Source organism: Chenopodium album, chromosome 24 (assembly GCF_948465745.1).
Source record: "Chenopodium album chromosome 24, dcCheAlbu1.1, whole genome shotgun sequence".
NCBI classification, from domain to species: domain Eukaryota; kingdom Viridiplantae; phylum Streptophyta; class Magnoliopsida; order Caryophyllales; family Amaranthaceae; genus Chenopodium; species Chenopodium album.
In genome coordinates this window covers 29,277,244-29,297,046 of record NC_137857.1, presented here as the reverse complement: position 1 = coordinate 29,297,046, position 19,803 = coordinate 29,277,244, and the positions used below count along the sequence as shown (strand labels likewise).

General features: G+C 30.8%; 1 protein-coding gene and 1 non-coding gene across 2 annotated transcripts; both read right to left on the bottom strand.

The window, feature by feature from the left end:
* Nucleotides 1-171: 171 nt before the first annotated feature.
* Nucleotides 172-273, bottom strand: LOC145612847 (U6 spliceosomal RNA). Its single transcript, XR_014106761.1, has one exon. It is a non-coding gene; the product is annotated as a U6 spliceosomal RNA (small nuclear RNA).
* A 5,221-nt stretch (nt 274-5,494) lies between these two features.
* LOC145612372 (GDSL esterase/lipase At4g18970-like) lies at nt 5,495-9,537 on the bottom strand. The gene is made up of 5 exons (XM_081667747.1): nt 9,289-9,537; nt 7,952-8,076; nt 6,470-6,709; nt 5,846-6,086; nt 5,495-5,735 (listed from the first exon to the last, which is right to left on the bottom strand). Exons 1-5 carry the CDS (start codon nt 9,521-9,523, stop codon nt 5,533-5,535), a joined length of 1,044 nt encoding a protein of 347 aa, XP_081523873.1. The 5' UTR covers nt 9,524-9,537; the 3' UTR covers nt 5,495-5,532.
* Nucleotides 9,538-19,803: the final 10,266 nt, after the last annotated feature.

Genomic DNA, 19,803 nt, shown 5'->3' with positions numbered 1-19,803 from the left:
TCTCCTCTGGCCATCAGACTTCAAATAACCATTGATTGACGAAAAATAAATTCCCTTTAACAAGTTTTTTGGGCCGGGCGGTGCCCTAGTTATGATTGAACTTTGGAATACATTCTTTGACCTAAATGCCAATATTTGACTATTTTACCTCCAAGCGTTTTTTTACAGATTGAGATTTTTTTTTTTTTTTTTTTTGTGCGTGCCTTCCTTGCGCAGGGGCCATGCTAATCTTTTATGTATCGTTCCAATTTTATAAGAGATCTCCAAAGAGACATAGATTGAGAGATGTTATTAGCTTTTACTATTAACACAAATGTATAGTCTCCTATACCCAAGACCTAACTTGTCAATCAAAACTCCTAACATAGGATATATATATATACAAAGATGTACACAAGATATATCCTAACTTTTACATAAATATATCCTAACACTCCCTCTGAAGTTGGAGCATGTAAATCACGAATACCCATCTTGCTAAATTGAAAACAAAGTTGATGATTCGCAAGTGCCTTTATTAATATATTTGCTAATTGATGACATGTAGGAACATATAATGATTATGTTAAAACTTATATAAAAGGTTGAACCCTTTTCTTTCCAAAAAAAATTGTACCATTAATACTACTACCTCCGATCCAATTTACTCGCAACCAAGGAATATTTTATGTCACACAAATAATACTCCTTTGTTACGAGTAAATTGGACCGAAGGTAGTTTATTTTAATTACTAATAAACTAAAATAATTAAAATTGATTTGTATCATTTAAATATTGTTTAATATCATCATCAAACTTTTTAATGGTATATTCTACAAGTATTTCCCTATTGGCATGATGTGGCATTTATAACTTTATTTGTACAATAAGAAAAATATTCTACTCCCTCCTTCCTTATTTGATAGTCACTTTGGGCAATTTTCATAGGAATTAATAAACATGAATAAGAAGTAGCAAAATTATTGAAAAAGTAAATTGACATTGGTATGCAAAAAAGTAGAGAAAAAAAGAAATTATTAAAGTACATAGGGAAGCAAAATTTACATGAAAAAGTTAAATTTACACAAATATTTATGCATATTGGAGAGAATTTTGGTAAAAAATTAATATTAATGGTACTTGAAAAAAAGCAAATGTGGCTAACATATTGGGTCACAAAAATGAAAAAAAGTGACTATCAAATAGGGACGGAGGGAGTAGTAAATTTGTACCATAAGAATATTTAATAAGACTATTACACCATGTCACCATCTAATGGTATTATTTATAAATATTTATTTAGAGAAGGCATTGGGTGTGGCAAACCGCCCCAAAGAATTCGTGCGACAAGTATATATGATATGTAGTATTTGGTGGAGGACATGTATTATTCGATAGATGATATGTTCAACTTGTTGGAGAATATGTGTTTTTTTTATAGAGGATACGTACAGTTTGTTGGAGGACATATATTATTTGTTGGAGAACATGTATAGTTTGTTAGAGGATATATTATATTTGATAAAGAATATGTACAATTTATCTTTAATAGAGGATACATATAATTTGTTAGAAAATATGTACGTAGTGTTTGGTGGAGGATATGTGATATTTGATAGAGGATACGTACTATGTGTTTGAGGATATGTATTACCCCCTCCGTTTTTAAATATTTGTTCCACTTTCCTTTTTCGACCGTTTTTAAATATTTGCTCCATTTTCTTATTTGGAAAGCTTTTTGGCCTTTTACAATATTTAATTCATTTCTCTTAACTAGTGGGAGACAACATAATTGTATCTTATTACCTTTTGATTCGCTCTCCTCCAATTTATCTTTCACCAACCCCACTACCTACTTATATTATTACTTTATCTAATTTCTCCTAAAACTCCGCGCATGAAGAAGTTGAACAAGTATTTAAAAACGGAGGGAGTATTTGCTAGAGGATATGTATAACTTGTTGTAACATATGTGTTATTTGATAGAGAATACGCACAGTTTATTGGAGGATATATATTATTTGTTGGAGGATACGAATAGTTTGATGCCGCACAAATTTTTTTGGTACGGTTTGCCGCACCTAATACTTTGTGATTTATTTATTAGTATCTTATAAAAAATTAACATTATTTACAAAAATTCTCCCTAGCATTGTAAAATTGTATGTATGTAAAATTGTAAACATATAACTAGTATGTAATAGTACTTTCTCCCTAGCATGAACTAGACTTGGCAAACGGGTCGTTCGGGTCGGGTCAATTCGGGTCAGTAAACATTCATGTCGAGTTCCGGTCGGGTAAGGTCAATTTGGGTTTCGGGTTAGCATTTTAAGTCGGATCCGTTTAGGTCAGGTCAATTTGGGTCGGGTTAATTGGGTCGGGTCAATTTTTGGACCATATTCAGGTCAATTTCGGGTCGGGTCCTTTTGGGTCGGGTTAATTCGGGTCAAGGTAAGTTCGGGTCAGGTCACCAAAATAAATTCACTTTAAAAAAAAAGTTGAAAAAATAAATTAAAATCGTTAAAAAATACCTTGATGATTACCTATTACTGAGGAACGAAAGAAAGAAGCCCTAAACTAACTAATTTACCATTTCACCCTATTCACTGTAGGAATCGGGTCACTTCTGGTCGAGTAACTTCGGTTCGGGTTTTTTGGGTCGGGTCACTTAGGATCATGTCGATTCGGGTCAATCAAATTGTGTTAAAATCAGGTCGGGTCACTTTGGCTTTTGGGTTAGTTCAGGTCAAGTCAAGTTCAGATTCCGGCGGGTCAATTTTAAGTCGGGTCAGCTCAGGTCAACTTCGTTTTGGGTCGGGTTTCGGGTTAGTTTGAGTTTGGGCCATTTCGGGTCAACTTTCAGATCACGAATCGGATCAGGATTGCCAGGTCTAGTCTGAAGTACAATCCCACGTATAACACACTAGTGTCAAATAAAAGATCAAAACTGAAAACGGTAGACAAAAGCTCCAAATCAAAAACGACATCATGACTTGTATCTAAAACACGAAATGTGGAGAAGCATGACGATACTTTTCCAAATTAAATCAAACATTTTGTAAAAGCATTATGTCATCAAAAGTATAATTAGTAGCAGAAAGTATCAGCAAACAAATCCAACGTATAAAACGAAAGCTTGGATTATTTTTGCTACAAGTTTGTATTCGCACTAACGTCAATTGCGGTCCGTCCATGCATTGAATCAAATTGAGCGTTCTCAACTAGGATAATCAATCCCATACGGAACATAATGTAGTTGTCATGTATATATATTTGCCTACTTTCACACTAGTCAATGCACATAATCATTAATTTTTTGATATTCTGAAAGGATCTTGCAAACAACTAAGGAGCATCCCAAACATTAGATATTTAATTAGTATATATCCTTACCTTAAAAAAAGTATTTGATGATTCTTATAAATAGTGTTTGGACATTTACATTCTCTAAAATGTTATTTACTTATTTGCCCTTATTAATGTTAATTATCACTTTTTCTAAGTTCTTAAGAATAATGTGTGGACATTTATACCCTAAGAATATTTATTTAAATATTTTCCCCCATTAGTATTATTAACAATTAAATTTGTGATTTAAGACTAACTGAAAGAGCTACCCGGACATGGGAATTTATAGCATTCGCGTCGTGCGCGTCAGCTGCTCTAGTTATATAAATAGTATTAAACTTGGGATGTGTGTCAAGTCATGGCTCGGTGTAGCTAATAATGTGGTTAATTAGTTATAATTATATTTAATCAACTTATTTTAGTTGATATTCCATATCAACTTATTTCAGAAATTATAGTCAATTAAAATGGAGTTCATCAATATAAAATAAAATGACTTATGTATCACTTTTTTTTTCTTTTTTTTTTTTGAAAAAAAGAATTTGAATTTATTTAATGCCTACACTTAAATTTTTATGTGTTACATATAAATCTAAAAAATATATTATATATAAAAAAAAAAGAATATCAAATCATTTTAATTGAATTTTTTTTAAAAAAAATTAAACAACTTTTTAGGAGGAAAAATTTTAACAAAATTATACCAAGTGTTCAATTTGGTGATTACTTTAGTATATTGTATATAGTATAGAAATCATATATAGAAACAATACCAAAAAATAGTCGTTTTTCGACAGAACTAATCCGTCGGAATCACCCCAAAATCCTTCAGAAGTTGGAAATTCCTAACTAAAAAAAAAAACCCTCCACCCCACACCACCAGGCCACCACCCCCTACGGCTTCACCTCACACCAACCCCAACCTCCACCATCCCCCAACCCTCCACCAGCCTTAAACCCACACCACACGAACACCACCAGCCCAACCTTACAACCACCGCCACCAAAAAATAAATCGAAATATACCACAAATAACACGAAATTAGCGAATTTAAGTAAAAAAAAAAAAAAAAATCAAAACAAGGGAAACAAATCGAATTACAGTAAAATAAAATAAAAAGTTTAGCCATTTAGGGTCCTTTATCGTGGGTCTAGCTCTAATACCATGTTAAACGGGTCTGGGCCATACCCGTCACAACTGTTCACTATATACGATCAAAAATGTTCCAACTCAAAACCATATGATAATGGGAGGGGTAAACCCTTAGCTTTATAAAGTAGACACAACTTTCTTATTTCTTAAATTTGAGATACAGTTCCCACTCACATGGGGGTTTGGTCATGGGCTCAACAATTAATGTCAGATATTAGATTATTAATGTTAGATATTAAACTTTTCATGTTAGATATTATACTAGATTATTAATGTCAGATATAAAATTTTTTAATATCATACATTAGATTATTAATGTCAGATATATTAGACTTACGATAAGTTTAATATCACGCAAAAAGTTTTCATTTTCGTTACACTACAAGACTAAGCTACAAGAGTACTAATGTACTATAGGTGATTAAATACACCTAGGTGCACCGTGCATCAAAAATAAATTTATATTTTTTTTCTTATTTTAATTTATAAAGGATGATTCTTGCTCATTTAATTATCAATTGAGCGAAAAATACTCTTTAATACATCTTGTAACCGATTATTTATAAAAATTGTCACAAGAGTACAAGGTGTACCGCACACTAAGCACTATTATGTTGGCAACGCCCTCAAAAAGTATACGTAGTAATTTATTTGGCATTTGGTATGATGTGGTCAAAGACTTATTTTAAAGCAATAATATTATTCATTTGCCATACAACGAATTTGAAACTGACAAATAAAAAATGTAAATTAATGTAACAACTACATAGTGAATCTAAAATTTGAGTTACACACCCTTTCTTCTACTTTCAAAGACCTTGGCCCACTAAAAACTAGTTTGGTGAACCCATTAAGGGTCGAGCTTATTTGTAACATTCATCTTATATTATCCTACCCAAATTATATATAGGAACGTTCATCTTAACCTACCCAAATCATATATACTTATATAGTCATATAGATATAACTTCGTGTAAGTATTCATCCTATGTTGCATGTTGTATTTGGGCCGAGGTAAGCTTTTAGTATCGTGTATAGAATCATGCTAACTTCAAAGTAATTGCCTAATGCTCATCGGATGGACAAACAAGAACGGGTCGTTGTATGCAATTGTTGCTGCTACTTGATTCACAAATTCAGATGGATGAAATCCATCCATGTATCCGTGAAGGAGCCTGTTACGACAAGGTGGAGAAAGCGGCTCACACATGAAATCACTTCTTAATTTGCAACAATATGAATCCATTATAAACCCTGCAAAAATCAAATGGCCGGGATCCTATTAGAACAATATACACGTACTCTCCATAACGGAAATTTAAATTAATTTAAACTAGTAATGTAACAATTGTTGACCCACGTACCAAAAGGGAAGGAAGTCGAAGATTGCATGGCAAAGAGATTAATGAAGGTAAATTTGGCCTCAGGGAGCTTTGAATTGAAATCATCGACTAGAGAAACAAGCTTTGCATTAAAAAGTTCCACTGCTTTGTTGATTTCATCAACACATTTAGTTGAATTGAATTTAGCCTTTTCAGCTGGAGTGCAACCTATTCTAGCTAATCCAAATACCGCTATCTTCCTTGCACCAGAATCATATAGTGCCTACATAACAAAAAGCATTAGATAAAAAAAGTTAAAAAATAAAATAAAATAATTATCGGGTGTCACTTAACGTAGATTTGGAAGTGTTTTTCTTACTAATTAACAATCACACATGTAAGTATATAATAATGACAAACGACTATATATGATGCAGAAGCAATTTAATTAATCCTAAAAGTGTTGGACACACGCTACACCTAATGCAAAGTTGATATTCTATACTAGGCAAAAGTGATATTGCGCTATATCTTGTATTGTTGAGACCAATTTTGTCTTAAGTTAACAGACATACATATATATTATTATGTACACGGGTAGCAAAATTATGTGCATAAATTGGAAGAAAGGGAGGGAGGGAGGCGGAAAAAAAAAAACACACTTACCAGTAATCGAGCTTGATATCGAGATATGAGTAGTGTTGCATATTCGTCTTTGGTGAAGAGTTTGCTACTAGGAAATTGTTGTGGGAGGAAGTAGTTATTAATGTAGTCATTGCTACCAATATTAACAGTGTACAAACACTTGTTTAAGTAGTTAGAAATCGGTCCCTTAACCATCGATTGAAGCTTTGAGATTGTGACGTTGTAATTTTGTAGCTGCTGATCCAACCAAATTCGTTCACCCTGAAAATGGATATAACATTTATATATGGCAAACAAATAAAATTAAATAATCAAACCCTTTTGTAGAAAATGTTATTTTTGACCTTTTTATTAGGGAATTTTAGTTAATTACTTCCTTCAACTTGCCCTTCAAACCCTTCCATTTGGGTCTTAATTTTTTATTTTATTTTATTTTATTTTATTTTATTTTATTTTTTTCCAAACTAGTAAACCGATCCACATTCAATTTAAGCGAATCTTTAAAAAAAAAATTACTTAATAATATATTATTTACATTGTATAAATTATTAAAAAAAAAAGGAAATTTTGACAAACACCACCTTCTGTTATGTTCATTTTAGCAATTACCACCTTCTTTCTTTTTTTTTTTTTTTTTTTGAAAATTACCACCTTCTATTTTAAAAAAAATTCAAAAGTTACCACCTTCATGCCTCCCAACTACCACGTGACGTCATTTTGAGCCTATTTTTTCCCTTCCTTCCCTATTTCCCTCACGTTTCTCATTTCTAGTTGGATTCTCATTTCCCCTTTCACTTTTTGTCCCCCAAACCATCAATAATTCTTCGTCAATTTTTATTTGGATGAGTGAATTAAAGTGTTTTTGATTGTTTGGGGGAAAAGAAGTGAAAGGGGGGATGAGAATCAAGTTAGGAATGAGAAATGTGAGGGAAATAAGGAGGAAAGAGAAAGAATGGACCCAAAATGACGTCATATGGTAGTTGGGAGACAAAAAGGTGGTAACTTTTGATGTTTTTGAAAATAAAAGGTGGTAATTTAAAAAAAAAAAAAAAAAAAAAAAAAAAAAAAAAAAAATAGAAGGCGGTAATTGCTAAAATGGAAATAATAGAAGGTGGTAATTGTCAAAATTTCCAAAAAAGAAAAGCACAAAAGTTTATTTGTTTGATTATGTGATTAGTGAATGGGAAAAACGATTTTGAAGGTGTCATTTTTATTTTTTTCACAAGATGAAAGTGTCATCTTAAATTTCCATACTTCATGCAATTTTTTTTTCCTTATATTTTTGTATAGAAATTTTGAGACACAACTGACACAAGTAATGACCACCAATATTTACTGGTCATAATATATGTTTTTTTAAACAAAAATTATCATATTAATTTAACAACGAAAAGGGATTGTGGTAAATCGTTTTTTAAAATATGCTTTTGCCATGATTTTTTTGGTTCCCTTTTACAAACATAAAAATTTGCAAGATATATAGTTTATAATAGTACTCCGTACCAAATTTGATCCAGTTTCTGGGAGAATTCCTGAACCACCAGATGCGTAATTGACGCCTCTCAATGCATCTTGACCAATATGAGCACTATATGGTTGTATAAACTCTTTAAATCCCAAGAATTGAGCTGTAATATCACCAATAAAACAAAATAAATAACTAATTGGTTTACTATTATTTTCTTAAAAAAAACCAAGAACCATATGATATTATGATATACGAAGTATAGACTATCTTAATTACTACGTAGTATTTAAAGCTTGACAATACAATAATACATTAATAGATATTATAATCATAGTTGTTGCTCCGTCCACTTCCATGCAAGTAAAGTGTGACGGTATGAACCATGAATTACTCCATTTCATATTGATTTTAATGTCTCAGTCAAAGTCTTCTCTGAAGATCGACTATGATCAATAGTACTCTACAATCAATAAAAATAATGAACTAATGTGATTTTTATTGGATTCGTCTCATCATGTGTTAAGAACTATATTTTTATAATAAAAAGGTGAAAATAAAAATCATCTCTTAAAAAAGTAATGTTCTTGTTCATCTTAGCCACATGAAAGTAGTTTTTGTTAAAAGTACCTAAATACAAAACTTTGCATAAATCTATACTAGTTTGTAATGGTTAAATTATTTGCAAGATCAGATACCTAGTTACCCTAGCTTATCTATCTATGAATGATCAGCTGGATTAGTTGGTTAATATCTCGAATCCCAACTTCTATTGGGGTACTTAATCTTACCTTTACAAAATTAATTGTGTTATTATACTCGAGTACTTAAAATGATGCGATACAATTAAACAATTTATACATCACTTAATCTTGCTACACTTTTATATGCAAGTTAATTAGATTATTCAACTATAGCTATCTATTTTATCTTTTACAAAAATTCTGTAAAAATACCAATAAAATCATTACTATTAATCACCAACACATACATAAAAAGAGGGCATACCATAGAAAGTTTACTAAAAATCCTCGTTAATTTCACATGTAAAATTTATAGACAGCCTAACATATAGAAAATATGATTAAATGAACATAATTTAGCAACTATAGAAGGACAAACAAATTCATATGAATAGTAGATATTGTCTTTTTCCCGATCATTTCGACTATTTTTAGCATTGTTACATGCTTCGTGTATATATGTTTCGACTATTTTTAGCATTGTTACATGCTTCGTGTATATATGTTTCGACTATTTTTAGCATTGTTACATGCTTCGTGTATATATGTTGCCATATATAGTAAATATTGTGTTATGTTCTATTCTAACTTGAATCAAATTCGGGTAAATCAATTTTATTGTTAATACTTACTGATGAAATCTGCAATGGTACGTCCATTAGTAAACCTTCCGGTAGGAACTCCGCCAGGAAAATCGACACCATACGGTGAATAATTAGCTTTAGACGTAGTATTTAGGGCATTATTGTTGCCTGCATCTGATAGCGAATCTCCAAAGATGAAGTAACATGGCACCTCCGGATCACCATTAACAAAATTAGAGCTAATCACAACAAAAACGAAAAAAATTGCTCGAATCCGCAACATTCTATTTGTATTTTTGGTTAATAATTGGTAGTGAATTGAATTAATTACCTTCGAACTTTTAGTTATTGCATTATAAGATTAGAAGTAGTTATGTTATTTATAGTTGGATAATTTAATATAAAATGAAAAATAAAAAATAAAAAAAATTATAGAATAAAAAAGTCTAACAATCATTACAAGTTTACGTTCCTTTGTTTGGCCCATTGGTCGTATTATTGATCTACGTGGCCTATGATGGTAAAGTTGACAATTTGCATTGTAATTGAAAAGTTTGTTAGTAAAGGAAAGTAAAGTATTATTTTTATTCACATTAATATAGTATACTTGAAAGATTAAATAATTTGAAATTATTCGTTATTTAAGTATAATACTTTGTTTGGTGAGGGAATTGTTTTGTTTTTCAACAATAGGACTCAGATCAAACTGTATCTTCTTAGAAATTATTTAGGGTATTATTGTTGTCTGCATGGTTTACCTAAGGGTATTATTTGCGCATTTGGATGATTATTAGTCATTTCATTATCGAAATGAGCAAACGAATATCCTTGGGTGCACCATGCACTGCACCCGGGTGTATAACAATCACTCATATTTTCTACATTTTTTTTAAGTCTTGTATCTGTGGGCAAGACACTTTAGAGTAGGGGGTCAGAACTGGCAAAGGGGTTTCTATTCCCAAGCATTTTTACTTGACAAGCACCAAATTCCGAACTTTTGATTCATGAAATAAGAACCTTACAAAATGAGTCAAGCCTTAGATGATCATGAGTGGAGTCAAATAATGTAAAGATAGGGTATGGATGATAAAGGTATTACTATAATAGTGGACAACTTGCATTGGACATGATATAATAATTAACATTCTATTGTTTTGTCCAATAATACAAGTATGAATCAGTTCATAAGATGTGAATTATTCTTTATTCTATATGTCTTATGCCATCATGCCTAAATATAGGAATTTTATATTACAAAAATTTGTTTACACGTTGGTCGGAGTGTTACATATAGATTAAAATAATTATAAATAAAAATTTCAAACATGTGGAGATTTAATATCTGGGGTCAAATTTGCTTTGCTGTTGCTAACATGGGTGCATGATATCAAAATGATATAAAATATCAACTAATGATGATTGCATTATGGATAGTTTGTTGTAGAATTTTTTGCGTAAACGGATTGGAATTGAGGGCTAATCTTAAGATCTGGACGTGCATCCCAATTTTTGTGTGGATAGTGTGTAATAATGTCTAAAATCTCCCTTACACATAGAGGCGAACATAAAACATTCATTAACTTAGATCAAGTCAAAGTCAAACTAATATACGTGGTATTACTTTTCACTTACAATCAAAGTATTATTAAACTACTCCATTTTTCTTTTTTTTTTTCTTTTATTTTTTTATTTTTTTGTGGTGCTGAAGAGGGCCAAGCCCGAAAAAACAAAACAAATTACACAACTAATTGTGGCAGAGCCACCCCCGTAACATCCTCCTGAAGAAGTTAATTTATTTCGATCGGAGACTCATCGAAATAAATCTCCTTCTCCTCTTGGATAGCCCCTACATTAACAAGACGATCCGCAACTCTATTACCCTCCTTAAAACAATGAACAATACAAAAGAAATCACCAAAGACTCTAATCAAACTACGACACTCTTTTAAAAGGTGGAAGAACTCTCCTCCATGGATATCTTCATTGTTGATTGCATCAACACAAGCTTTATTGTCCGTTTGCAGCACTAATCTTGGTACCCCCATCTGTCGAGCCAAACGAAGCCCTGTGATTGCAGCAAGTAACTCGGCTTTGTAGGCGTTACGTACCAGTGCGTGGTTCCTACATGGGCTTGTACCGTGCATTGTACAGACGTTTCTCGCGGAAAGAACATATTATACAAATGTAAAGAACATACGGCTATAATGAAATGTACATACTATTAAATTGTAATGAACATATATTTGCACAAAAAAAAGTGAAAAGAACATATGTCCATGTTCTTTGATTGTCAGTATGATGTACTTTTTTATGTGATATAATGTTCATTGCTTATTGTAAAATGTTCTTTGAACTTTGTCTTTAAATTATGATGGGTATATATTAATAATGTTCATTACATAATATTACCATGTTTATTGTTAATATTAGAGATGTTCTTTAGATATATATATTTAAAAAAAAAAAAAAAAAACATAAAATTAGATGTTCTTTACAAACAGTTATATGTTCTTTACAAAATAATTGTATGTTTTTTAAAAAATACCTATGTGTTCTTGTCGTGTTTTTTGTCTGTACCAAGCATGGTACCACCGCATGTACCTTAAAATTTTCAGTTACAAATACCAATTATTATCATAGGCGTTGCAAAAACCAACTACTCCATTATCATCGAGAACAAAGTAGCAATTGGATTAATAAACTTAAGATCTGATCATGTTTATGCTATTTGTCTTCCGTGTCTCTCTCAATACTCATATGGATGATAGGTATGTTATTCGAGTTTGTCTTTGCTCTATTTTAATTTTATAACAAATTCAATTTATGCATGGTACTCTATCTATTGATTGGGTGTCAAAATCAATACATAAGTACCGCCAATTGATAACGATTACAACAACAATGATAATAATAATAATACTAGTATGTATTACAATAGTAACAAGTATCTTGTCAATCTAATTTGGTGTCGAGTTTTTTATAATATGAAGGTCAAAGTGAGTCACAATCAATAAGTTGGCTGTATGATTAAATTATTTCTGTCTTTAAAATTGGATTCAAATCAATGGCACTTTCTCCTAAGTCTATCCGGAGTAGTTATCAACCAGATTTGAGAAACTGACTTAAAATAGACAATTATCTTAACTACTGTATCCAAGTATTTATGAGAGAGTGGACTTACAAAATGACCTAAATTAATGTAAATTAACCCAACGTAACACCTTGATTAATGATATTAACCCTAGATTTTTTTTTTTTTTTTTTTTGAAGGAAGATATTAACTGAAATATGATAATAACGCATTACGCCTGATAACTATGATTCGTACCAAATCCATTCAAATCATGTTAGCAACCTTAACCCCAAATAAAATTAACTCAACAAAAACTTACAGTCTATGTAGCTTGCCGGAGATACGACTTGATCCACACTATGTTTGTTTCCTTTATTTTGTACAATTCGATTATGTTACCTAATTTAGATTTGTTTAAGTTGGTCCATCCACTTTGGGCCTAAGAAGACCAAGCCCAAATCAAATCTGTTTCAAGGGCCTAACCAATAAGACAAATGTCCTAGGTGTTTTTTAGGCTCAAACAACTACCAAATCCAATCCAGCATCTATATGAAGGCGAAATATAAATTATAAATAGATCTTCAATGGATTTCATTAATTAACTTACTTTCATTGTAGTTGCAGTCCTAAGACAACAACAAGAGACACCACACTTATTGCTCAAACAAAAAGCTTAGGTTTATGAGGAGTATTTTCGGACACTATCTACGAAGCTAGTTTACACGCTTACCTTAACAAGTCGTTAACTCATACAGTATAGTCTTTCTACGCAACGAGTGGATCTTAAGTTCATAATATAGGAAATTGTTTTAAAATACTGAACACATACTTTTTCCGTTTCTTTTTAGTTGACACGTTTTTTTAGTCACGTTTGTCAATGCACTTATTCAATCATTAATATCTTTAATTATTGATAAGTAAAAATTATGAAAAGTTGATATTTTGAAAGTATATAACGTGACGAATCTAACAAGATCCCGCATGACTATATTTTTCATCACGTATAGAGCACAAAATATGATCAAAGGGAGGTGGATGAATAATACTAAAGTCAAAACGTGTCAGCTAAAAAGAAACGGAGGTAGTATGTAAAATTAGTTTACTTTTTAAATATTTAAAATAGTTACAACACGTATGTGAAAAGCTGTTCATTTTATATATATTTGAAATTATCATAGCTCATATATGAAAAGTAGTTCTTTTTACTATTTCTCTAGGATTTGGCAATGCTTATTTGTGTTTTAGGTACGGCTTTGGAAGTCCACTACACCTCTAAATTCCATGTCCTATCTTTTTTGGAGGTAATATCATGGCCTCATGGGTGACATTGCAATTTTAGGGTTTGTAATGTAAGAATCTAATATTAACAAAGTAGAAGTACTCTTTAATTAAACTAGCTAAGACTGAAAGGCCATTCAAATTAAGCTGACATAACTTATTTTCGTACCTGTTTTACTTAAAAAGAGTAATTTCTTGAAAGAGAAATTTCACTAATCTTAGTCATACATCTGGGATATCCATGATTACCATGAAATATTCAGAAAGCACTCGGGAAGAGCTATATAGCTAAGAAAGGTTTATCCGTTCTTGGAAAGCTCATATCCTTAAAACGAGTTCATTAACAAGGCTTTGGAATAGCTAGAGAGTGTGTAGCCTAGAGGTGATCATGATATGCTCTGCCCGCAATCCCACTCCAATTTTCAATGGGCATTGTATTGTAGAGAAAAATCTGGCCCTAAAACACAGCCCAATCAAAAATATTTTTCATCCAAAAGCATTGCGCAAATTTTAACATGCACCATGGTGCATGTTAAACTGTGTGCACCACTAGTAATAAGATGCCACGTATTTAACAATTTGTCATCACTACCAACATTATTACCTCTCAGTATTTTCTCTCTCATCTCTTCTCCTCCCTCACACTTTCTTAATTTCTGATTTCTCCTCCTCCATCTTCTCTCTCCTCTATTTTTCTCTCTCTTAAATTCTTTCATTATTTTGTTTTTTATTTAATTTCTTTATCACTATTTTTAATCACCATAGATCGAGATCCTTTATATCTTCCTCTTACAATTCATAATTTCTAGCTAATTTCTCTCACCTCTAATTTTTTTTTCTTAAATTCATTCATTGTTGTTGATTGAATTCTTTCATCACCATTGTTGATGATTACCATATATTAATTTTAAAATTCGTTTTCTTCAACCTTCAATTAGTTTTTGCAAAGAAGTGATGTTTAAAATGGCGGATTTGACGAGGAGAAGGTGTTTAAGACGACGGAGATGATTATTTTCCAATGAGATTCCGTTGTCTAAATCACTATGGCTAGGTTTGAATTTCGAAATATGTAGATTTCATATTATTTTGATATTTTTTTTTGTTAGTGATATATGTGTATTCTATTATTAACAGATCTGTTTTTTGTTATATTTTGGTTTTTTTGAACATTTTAAGTTAAAATATGAACGTAGGATACGTTTCCTATAAATATATATTTTTACTGACATATATTTTTGGATTTATGAACATCTTAGCTATAATTTTGAACATGTGATACATTTCTTATGAACTTTTTTTAGATCTATGTATTTTGTAATCATTTAAAAAAAAATTAGATTAAATTAAAAAAAATTGGTGTTCTATACTTTATAATCTATATATTTGAACATTTGATTCTTTGCATATGATAATGTATTTTGTTTTCGATTTATGATTTAAAACCTTCTTATGTTTTGTAATTATGAAGCTATTATGTTAGATATTTTGACATGTATATGTTTTTTGTATGAACAATTGAGTTAAATTGATTATTTAAAAGATATTCATATATTTAATGTTATGTAAGCTGTTGAAAGTGTGTTGAATTTAATTTTTCATTTTTTTTTTGATGATTTTCAATATCATTTATAATTTAATTGTTGAATTGATACTTTAATTTGTATTTTATGAATATAATTTGTTTATATCATGTTTTTGAACATTTTCTTAATTTGAGTAACACACTTTCCATTGTATTTATTATCAAAAATGTTATTAGCGGTATTATATTATGAACACTGTTTCTATTTTTATGAACATTTTAGGTTACTTTGATGAATCTTTCCGTTTTACATTATTCTCTGAGTATGTGTATATGCTGTTAAGATAATAATTATAAACGTAATTATGAACATTTTTTTTCCAATATTTGAACTTTGTTGTTTTATTTTTGAACTCCAGTAATGATTATTATGAGCTGTGTTTGTTTATTGCAATTAGAACGTATGAAGTTGTTTATGAGGAAAGTCTGAAGGCTGAGCAACATTCTGAGCAGTGTCTTCATATCAAGAAGTTTTTGAAGGGTGTTTAGTGGTTGGGATTCAGAAGTTTATGTAGGGTGTTTAGTGGTTTGTGGTTAGGGTTCAAAAAATTTTGTAGAGGTTTCAGAGGTTTTATAGGGTGTTTAGTGGTTTGTGGTTAGGGTTCAAAAAATTTTGTAGGGGTTTCAGAGGTTTTGTAGGGTGTTCAATAGTTTGTGGTTGGGGTTCAAAAGTTTTTGTAAGGTGTTCATAAATTTTGGTAGGGTGTTCAGTGGTTCGTGGTTGGGTTTCAAAACTTTTTGTTGGGTGTTTAGTGGTTTGTGGTTGGGGTTTAGAAGTTTTTGTAGGGGGTTCAGAACTTTTTGTAGGGTGTTCATTAATTTGTGGTTGGGGTTCAAAAGTTTTTGTAGGGTGTTTAGTGGTTTGTGGTTGGGCCGGGTTTTTTAAAAGTTTTTGTAGGGTGTTCAGAGGTTTTTGTAAGGTGTTCAATGGTTTGTAGTTAGGGTTCAGAAGTTTTTGCAGAGGATGCAGAGGTTTTTGTAGGGTGTTTAGTGGTTTGTGGTTGGGGTTCAGAAGCTGTTGTAGGTTGTAAAAAGATTTTTGTATGTAGGTTGTTTAGTGGTTCGTGGTTGGGGTTAAGAAGTTTTTGTAGCGGGTTCAAAGGTTTTTGTAGGGTGTTCAATGGTTTGTAATTGGAGTTCAAAAGTTTTTGTAGGGGTTCAGAAGTTTTTGTAAGAGGTTCATTCCTGAACCGTTATTGATTCCTGAACTTCTAGTGCTTCTTCAAGCTAACCTACTTCTTGGGAGCTTTTACTTTTTGTTACTCTGCTTGTTGTAGGAATTTTTTCCTTCAGCTTTTTTAAAAGGGCATTCAGCATTGGTCTTTGAAGGGAGGTTCAGAGGTTTTTGAAGGGGTTCAGAGGTTTCTAGGTGCTTTTCACTTATTTCTTGGGGCTTTTCATCGGTTTCTATTAGGTTATTTGGGTTTTGTGGCTTTTCAATGGTTTTTGGGGGCTTTCTAGTGGTTTCTGGAGGCTTTACAGAAGTTAATTGGGGCTGTTCAATATATTATGGGTGTAGTTCTGATGTTTATGGGGGCTGATCAGTGTTTTGTGGGGGGTAGTTCAAATGTCTGTAGGGATTGTTCAATGTTTTGTGTGGCTAATTAGTGATTTTGGGGTTGATTAGTATTTTATGGGGGTAGATCAGATGTTTTAGGGTGCTAATTAGTGGTTTGTGGGGGCAAATAAGTGGTTTGTGAAGGCTGATCAGTTGCTATTGTGTGTTGTTCATAAGTTTATGGTGGTTGTTCAGTTCTTGGTTCATCAATCTGATAATTAAAAATCAAACAACAAAGTGAGCAAACAAATAATATCTCAACAAATTATTACATCATACGAACGTATTTAATTGAATTTCTAAACAAATTATTACTTCATAAAGCACATAATATATGGACATAAAGCACAACGTATATGAACATCAAACAAAAAATATATGAACATAAATATACCTGTTTTTTGGATTTCCTAATATTTCTTTGTCTAATTCTTCCAATAATTTTTGTTGAACAATTGGACTTCCTTCAGGTATATCATCTAACTTCTTTTTTGGTGTTCTGATATTGAACATTCGACTAATTGGATTATTAAAAAAAAATTAGGGTTTAATTTAGTATTCAATTAAAAAAATCAACAATTTAAGATAAAATTGGGATTTTGAGGAATATATTAATTACACTTCTTCATCTTCATTAATAGGAGAACACAGTTGTGATTTTCTACAAAAATTAGATTGAAAGATAAAAATTAAAACGACAATTATTTTTATGAATTTTGAAATTTGTTGAATAATATTAGCAAATTTAAAGAAATTTAAGTAATGTTCACCTTTTAAAAAGAGTAATATTTTGTATTTGTTTTTATCCATGGCAATAAAGCAGTTTTTTTGAGAGATTAAAATGGAGAGAGGAAAGAGAAAATTAAAGTGAGTAAATGAGGAAAGATTATGAAATTATGAGATGAAACATAATTTTTCAAACAAAATAAAAAATTGATATGACAGTTGAGAGAGGAGGAAACAATTTTTTCTTAATAAAAATCTGAATAAATATTGGGCTAGTAAGTAATGGGCATGTTATTTGGGTAGATATAGCTATTGGGCTGTTATTTGGGCCTGGTGCACCTATTTCTAGGTGCACCATGGTGTATGTAATACCAATTGAAAGCATTGGACAAGCATTTTTTAAACTTTTTTTGGCCCGGCCCGAAAAAGTTTAGGCATATGGTCCAATTTTGTAGGTTTTGGGCAAACATATTCACCCGAACCGATCCGACCCAACTTGGCTGGTTGTTTTATGCATTCAGCTTGACCCGGCCCATGATTACCTTTTTGTAGCCCATAGTCTTAAATATTGTTAGTGTAGACGCAATCACGTAAGCAATTATGATAGCGTGTTACAATCTACTATCACGTATTGCATCAAAAAACAATCTACTATCACGTATGAAACACATGAATAATATAGCGTGTTACAATCTACTCCATGCATTTATACTCTTTAACACTAGTCATATTAACAAATTAGTTAGTTATTGGGATGTCCATATCATGATTAATAAGAAAGATAAACGCACATGGTGAATGAGCACGGTATTCTCACAGTTAATATGAGAATATGAGATCTTACCTAACTAAATAAAAATAAAGACTAGAAGATCATATGTATGATTCTTAATAAACCCACATGCTACCACCCAACCACTGTGAACCCGATACCCATAAGGCCATAACCCATGCATTGGGCAATTAATTTCCTTCTCTTTCAACTTTAATGGTTTTTAATTTATATTAAAGGTTTTGCTATACATAGCCCTAAGGGCTATGCATAAGAATCAACAATTTCATATCATTAATTCTATTTTCTTGTTCCAATGGAATCTTATAGTATTATTAATTTAATTTATTATTAATTTAATGTAATATTATTTATGGGATAATTATTATCAAAATGCATTTATTAGCCCATTAAACTATTGTTTTGTTTTTTTTTTTTATATATTTTTCTTTCAAAATTAAACTATTGTATTTTATTTAATTATTTAAGCACTAACAATCTAACATCACACCAATAGAAAATTATACATACTGTAAAAAAAAATAAAAAATAGTAGTATTAAAATCCAAAATAAACACCGTGCAAATCAATCTTTTACCCACATTCTTCCAAGAAACATAAAGCAACCAAACCATCTATTAAACCAAGGAACCCAACCAACCCATCTATTAGATTATATTAAGTGGACAATACTGCAATTTAATATTGTTCAGCTAAGATTTTTTTTTTTTTTTTTAAAAAAAAAATAATACAAAAAAATTTTAAAAAATTGTTAATACATTGTTGTCGCCTGATTTGGTTTATTAGAAGTTAAACTTAGTTACTTTTCCTTTTCAAACTTTTAATTTGTTTCTACGTACTCCCATCCAAACAAAACTATGGAGTACTATTTCCATGCCTAGCCAATCTTCATTGGTTCAAAATATTTCATTCATATAGATCAAATAAAGGTATCTTATTAGAAGATGATGATATTGATTTTTTATTTTAATTTTTTGGAAAAAAGCATTTTCATGGTAATTAATTGTGTAGGTAAGAAAACTAGAAAAGTATTAATTACATTTTTGGATGGATTAGTTCTAGATTAATAATACTACTCCGTATAAGATTCCATTGAAAAAAGAAAAATACAATTAATGATATGAAATTGTTGATTCTTATGCATAGCCCTTAGGGCTATGTATAGCAAAACCCTTATATTAATCAAATAGCCAAACCAGTTAATTAACTAAACCACACAACGCATGTTACCAATCACAAAGTTGAATTATGTCAAATTTGAAGACACCAAGATAAGTTTAGATAAGATAAAATAAAGAGTAATATGTTTTATTAAGTACTGATATCAGTGATATGAATATATAATAAGGTCTAAAAGTAATGTTCAATAAGATAAGGTAAGGATTGGTTAAGTCAAATAATAAATAAGATAATGGTTGATAAATTGAAATAAACAAATATCACAAAATTTGATCAATTGACAATTGCCATTGATAAGAACGTTTTGAACATAAAGAGAGGTACAATTCTTTTTATTATTCTATCAACTATATTTTGAACAAGTACAAATATTA